The sequence below is a fragment of the Anomaloglossus baeobatrachus genome, chromosome 5, assembly GCF_048569485.1.
Source record: "Anomaloglossus baeobatrachus isolate aAnoBae1 chromosome 5, aAnoBae1.hap1, whole genome shotgun sequence".
Taxonomy (NCBI): Eukaryota; Metazoa; Chordata; class Amphibia; order Anura; family Aromobatidae; genus Anomaloglossus; species Anomaloglossus baeobatrachus.
In genome coordinates, this window is record NC_134357.1 from 416,805,313 (window position 1) to 416,811,815 (window position 6,503).

General features: G+C 43.9%; 1 protein-coding gene across 1 annotated transcript in view; it reads left to right on the top strand.

Moving 5' to 3' along the window:
- CYB561 (cytochrome b561) overlaps positions 1-5,823 on the top strand; it is a 32,050-nt gene extending 26,227 nt beyond the window's left edge. Inside the window, exon 6 of the mRNA XM_075350277.1 lies at positions 4,577-5,823. Within this exon, the coding sequence (XP_075206392.1) occupies positions 4,577-4,769 (193 nt within the window). The 3' untranslated portion in view covers positions 4,770-5,823. The remainder of the gene's footprint in view (positions 1-4,576) is intronic.
- Positions 5,824-6,503: the final 680 nt, after the last annotated feature.

Consider the following 6,503-nt stretch of genomic DNA (forward strand, 5'->3'; position numbering starts at 1 on the left):
TGCAACAGACTTCATCACTACAGGTAATGTACCTAACTAACCTCATGAAGTCAGCACTCATCATCCCCCTGCGGTGACCTGGGCTGACCTAATGATATTCGCTCAGGTCACTGCACTGCTCTCCCAGCCAATAGGGAACATTCTATTCTTAACTGACTTGGACAGTGAGTATGGTATAGATCGTCGTGAGACCCCCTTATTGAATTACGCCAGACCCGGATTTGTTTATTCTTTCCAATAAATTGGTGAAAGAGGGAATGTGTTGGAGTGTGGTGTTTGTTTGTTTTTTTTTTTTTTGACCTCTAGTATCAACCCCATATATTACCCCATTTGCCACCACACCAGGGCATTCAGGATGAGCCAGGTAAAGTCCCGGGACTGTCGCATCCAGTGGATGTGGCAATTCTGGCTGGCTGCTGGCTGATATTTTCAGGCTGGGGGGCTCCCAATAACGTGGGTTTCCCCAGCCTGAGAATACCAGAAGCAGCTGTGAGGCTTCTTCTTGCCTTTTTTTTTTTTTTTAATTTATTGTACTATATAATATGGTGATTGGTTGCAGTTAGACAGCTGTCACTCAGCGTGGGGCCGCATCTGACTCCAACCAATTACAGACGCCGGTGAGCAGGGATGCAGTGCATATGAAATGAGCCTAATGAGTGGTCGGCTCGGGAAGAGCAAAGAGCTGCCGCGGGAGCAGTGTGACAGCCGTGACTGTGATCGGTGAGTATGTAGCGCTTGCTCCTACCCCTTTGCGCCGAATTCTGTTCCCCCATAGACCTTATATGGGGACCAAGACAAGAAGAAGAAAAAACCAGCTCACCCTTTCAGGAGATTAGAGCATCAGCCAGAACGGTGCACGGACCTTTGATAGTTAGACCTTGTTACCACGAGGTTCAGGGAGAGGAAGATAATCCAGCATCCAGTTCCAGAAATTTAAAACATCAATTTTATTCAGAAAAAAAGTTAAAACTCCATGTTCCATAGTTGCATTAAAAGCGCATCATAGCAGGTGTAAAAATGGATACGCGGTTCGGACGTATGTGTCCTTAGTCTAGACTGTCTTCTAGACTAAGGACACATACGTCCGAAACGCGTATCCATTTTTACACCTGCTATGATGCGCTTTTAATGCAACTATGGAACATGGAGTTTTAACTTTTTTTCTGAATAAAATTGATGTTTTAAATTTCTGGAACTGGATGCTGGATTATCTTCCTCTCCCTGAACCTTTATATGGGGACCAGTATCTGGCCAGATATCCTGGACTGTGTGTAACTCTGCTTCCGTTTTGTTTTGTTTTTTTGCGGTCTGCAAAAAAAAAAAATGGATGTCACACGACCGTATACGGAATGGGATAGATGCAGTTGTCACACGGATGCATCTGTGGAAAAACAGGATAGTTTTTTGAGGCATGCAAAAATGGAACGGTTTTGTGAATGTAGCCTTACCTATATATTTATATATCTCTTATCTATCCATCTAATATCTATGTATTATCTCTCTAATTTTTATATATATAATATGTATTACACACAGCTCCCTGGGGCACTTTTTTGTGTAATTTTTTTCACTGTAACTAGGGCTAATCTGGGTCTAAGGGTACGCTCACACGAGCGTGAAAATCGGACGAGTGCAATGCGAGAAATTCTCGCATTGCACTCTGACCAATGTTAGGCAATGAGGTTGAGCTGTTGGTCAGCTTTTCTCGCATCCAGATTCTGGATGCGAGAAAAGCGGCAGCATGCTGCGTTTTGCTGCTACCGCCGTATCTCTCGCACCCATTCAAGTGAATGGATGCGAGAGATACATCGGACTGCACTCGGATGTTATCCCAGTGCAGTGCGATCTACGCACAGGCTGACAGTGGAGGAGATGGGAGGATTAACCCCTCCCTCTCCTCCGCAGCGCCTGCACTCAGCTTCACAGCCGTGACCCGATCGCAAGATCAGGTCACAGTCGCATGACACCCGGCTCACGCTCGCAGCAGAGCCTGAGCCGGGGGACATTAGCATATCGCATCCGATGCTCTCGCATCGGATGCCATACGCTCGTGTGAGTCCAGCCTAATAGGAACCTTCAGCTCTGCTTTGTCGGGCAGACACCCTGTGTCAGAAGCGGTTCATCACCTGGCGAGCACCTGTCTTCATGTTTCCCAGCTGTATCTGGCAATCTGGGACCAGATCTGCTCTTGATAGAATTGCAGTAGCTTTAATCTCATGGAATAAATTTATATTGATCTGAGATTAATGCCTAGGATCAAGTGTTGTAAATTGATGGTGCATGGTCATTATTGAGTTAACATGCTAACATTACTAAACCTGAAGTACCATTATAAACTTCAGCCACCACCAGTAGGCTCTTATATACAGTATTATGGAATGCTGTATATAAGAGCCCAGGCTGCTCTGTAGAATGTAAAAAAAAGACTTTTATAATAATCACCTAGGGGGCGGTCCAGTCCGATGGGTGTCGCTGCTCTCCGGTCTGACACCGCCTCCCTGTGACGATCGCAGTCTTCCTCCTACCCAACCCATTATGGATGATGTGTCCTACGTCATCCACACAGGCCGGCATTGTGGTCCTCTGCAGGTGCACTTTGATCTGCCTTGCTGAGGGCAGATCAAAGTATTAGGCTGGACTCACACGAGCGTATGGCATCCGATGCGAGAGCATCGGATGCGATATGCTAATGTCCCCCGGCTCAGGCTCTGCTGCGAGCCTGAGCCGAGTGAAACAGCAGAAAAAAAAAAAAAAGTCTTTAAATTTGCCTTATATTACATCATATCCCATGGCCCAAGAACCACCAACACCGAAAGTTGCACATAGAAAAACTTTAATTGGTTGGGTCAAGCATATAAAGATTACATGGGATATAAAAAATTGTGACAAGTAGAAAGGTTAAATGACACATAAGAGCGAATAAAGAACCCCATGTGGGGCTGCATGGATCAACTTAGGTGCACACAAAAGGGTGTACTCCCAGCAGGGCCAGTGTAAGTGCCTTTTACAAAAAACATATGTTCACCTAATCAAGAACTCTAAGCACATTCCAGATAAATGCACAGGAATATATTCCCAGCAGAGCCAGTGTAAGTGCATGCAGTCACACAAGGGGAAAAAAGTCCCAATACGTATTTCGTGGTGACTTCCTCAGGTCCCCTGAGGAAGTCACCACGAAATACGTATTGGGACTTTTTCAGGTCCCCTGAGGAAGTCACCACGAAATACGTATTGGGACTTTTTTCCCCTTGTGTGACTGCATGCTCTTACACTGGCTCTGCTGGGAATATATTCCTGTGCATTTATCTGGAATGTGCTTAGAGTTCTTGATTAGGTGAACATATGTTTTTTGTAAAAGGCACTTACACTGGCCCTGCTGGGAGTACACCCTTTTGTGTGCACCTAAGTTGATCCATGCAGCCCCACATGGGGTTCTTTATTCGCTCTTATGTGTCATTTAACCTTTCTACTTGTCACAATTTTTTATATCCCATGTAATATTTATATGCTTGACCCAACCAATTAAAGTTTTTCTATGTGCAACTTTCGGTGTTGGTGGTTCTTGGGCCATGGGATATGATGTAATATAAAGCAAATTTAAAGACTTTTTTTTTTTTTTTTTTTCTGCTGTTTCAATATGTTCCTGAAGTTGTTGCCTTTTACCTTTTATATAAGTCTGTTTTAACTGTCCTGGTTGGTGCTAAGAGCCTGAGCCGAGTGTCATGCGACTGTAACCCGATCTTGCGATCGGGTCACAGCTGTGAAGCAGAGGAAAGGCGCTGCTGAGGAGAGGGAGGGGTTAATCCTCCCATCTCCTCCACTGTCAGCCTGTGCGTAGATCGCACTGCACTGGGATAACATCCGAGTGCAGTCCGATGTATCTCTCGCATCCATTCACTTGAATGGGTGCGAGAGATACGGTGGGAGCAGCAAAACGCAGCATGCTGCCGCTTTTCTCGCATCCAGAATCTGGATGCGAGAAAAGCTGACCAACAGCTCAACCTCATTGCCTAACATTGGTCAAAGTGCAATGCGAGAATTTCTCGCATTGCACTCGTCCGATTTTCACGCTCGTGTGAGCGTACCCTTATAGTGCATATGCGTGGGCGGTCTTTAACGTTTCCTTGCATCGGCGCGTACAGTACTTTGATCAGGGCAGATCAAAGTGCACCTGCACAGGACTGCTATGCTGGCCTGTGTGGATGATGTAGGACATGTCATCAATACTGAGCTGGGTAGGAGGATGGCGATCATCGCAGAGAGGAGGCGCAAGACTAGAGAGCAGCGACAACCATTGGTACGGACCACCCACCAAGTGAGTATAATAAAAGTGATTTTCACATTCCACAGAGTGGCCTAGGCTCTTATATACAGCATTTCAGAATACTGTATATAAGGGCTCACTGGTGCTGGCCAGTTTATAGTCGCCAAATCTGGTGACAGGTTCCCTTTAAGGATATTGGTTGACCTTTATGACTTAGCTGTTAATGATTGTTGACAGCTCTTCAGGATTAGTAATCTAAAATATGTTCAGCATTTTACGTCGCTAAATACATTTCCATTTCCTTTCATGTAGAGATGATTACTCCAAGTTACCGTCAGAAGGCGTCCTCGCGAACTCTCTGGGTCTGCTGCTCGTGGTGTTTGGATTGGTAATTGCCTATATTCTTACACGAGATGAATGGAGGAGACCACCGCTGCCAGAAGAACAGGCTCTATCTATTGACTTCAAAACTCTGACACAAGGGGAGAGCCCGACAGAACCATAATATATTGTGAGCTATCAGTCTGCAGCGCTTGTGATTGTAACTTGTGATACTTGCTGTATTGGGGGCTCCTCCCAAAGTTCAGAGCGGGGTTTTTTGTTTTTTTTTTAATTTCTCATGTAGTTTTGAGAGGCCTAAAAACAATTCATGGAGCAGATCCAAGGCTTGGCTCGCACTGCGTGGCTGCTGCATACATTATCTTTATGATCTCCCTGGAAGGAATGGAAGCATTTCCTTTCCTCTTCTTTGATTTCTCAGTTGTAGCCTTGTGCTCCACAGCACCCCCTGTGGTCTGGCCAGAGAAGTGCATGAAGTGATGTTTATTAGCCTCAGAAATACAACCCCACAAACACAAATTCCAGGGAAGGTTCAGTTGTACAAAATAAGAGAATTTACAAGATACACATAATTTATTTCTTGCCAAGAGTCGGCACATTTCGTTCAGGTTTCAATATCTTAAGATTTTTATTTTTTAAAGCACAAACACTATTGTGGAGCTATTATACTACGTGGTCATATGGAAGTGTTACAATAGTCCAAAATATCCACCTGGCTGTGGTGATATAGCAACTCCCTACATGAGCCATAAGGGAATGTGTAGTTTCATCTCGGATGGAGAGTACAGGTTGGAGACTCCATCTATGTTACAGCGTATGTGATTCAATAAGGGCATCGGAGCGGCATACTCACACCAATGAAGTCAAAAGACACCGCGTAGAAAACAAAAATCAAATATATTATCTTATCAGCCACATTTCATACAAAGGACATACGTGTGCTTATGTAGCATCACTACCTCCTAAGGGAAAACAGGGTCCCATGCTCCATAGTAAGTGCCAACGGATGTACAATCTGTAGTAACTACACAGGGACCAAATGCCTTAACGAAAACCTATAGGAAGGAGGATAGATGGCCCTAATCTCCTCAAATAGTTAAGTCTGAAAAGGGATGTATCTTCACTCTAATGAACTATAGATATATACATATATCTATCTATAGCTCCATCTATAATATATATATATATATATATATATATATATATATATATATATAATTATAGATGGAGCTATAGATAGATATATGTATATATCTATAGTTCATTAGAGTGAAGATACATCCCTTTTCATATATAACTTGATAATGGGACTGAACAGTATATGACAGCTGAACTGTTGCACATCCATGTCATTAAAGAAGATCAGTCATCAAATGTCCGCTACTGAGAGAAGCATCATTTAGGGACCAAGACCCTAATTCCAGCGATATCACTTAATTTGTTAATTAAAATTATAGTTTATTCAGCCAAGTAGCACTAGAGACTAGTAAACCCGCCACCATGAAGTCCTTCATAATCATGCGCTCTGTACATCCGTGCCTCACCACGAATTGGCAGTTTTCTCCTTATGCACAGTACACAGAAAGTTGCCAATCGGTGGGTACGGAGCTATACAGAACTCAGCATTCAGACAACTGGTAGATCTGCTGCAAATAAAATAGTAATCTTATCAAAACAGCTGTAAACATCCCAGTAAATGACATCACTGGAATCAGGGTCTCTGCCCCTACATCATGCTGCTCTCAGATGGGTTAGCAAAAACCTGCTGACAGATTCCCTTAAGGGAAACAGAGCCTGCAGCAAACTTAAGTAGGATAATTTGAAGGGCCATCTGAACCCACCTTCAAGCCTGTATATTCACAGTTTACAGCCTTAAAGAGGACCTATCATTGACAAGTGG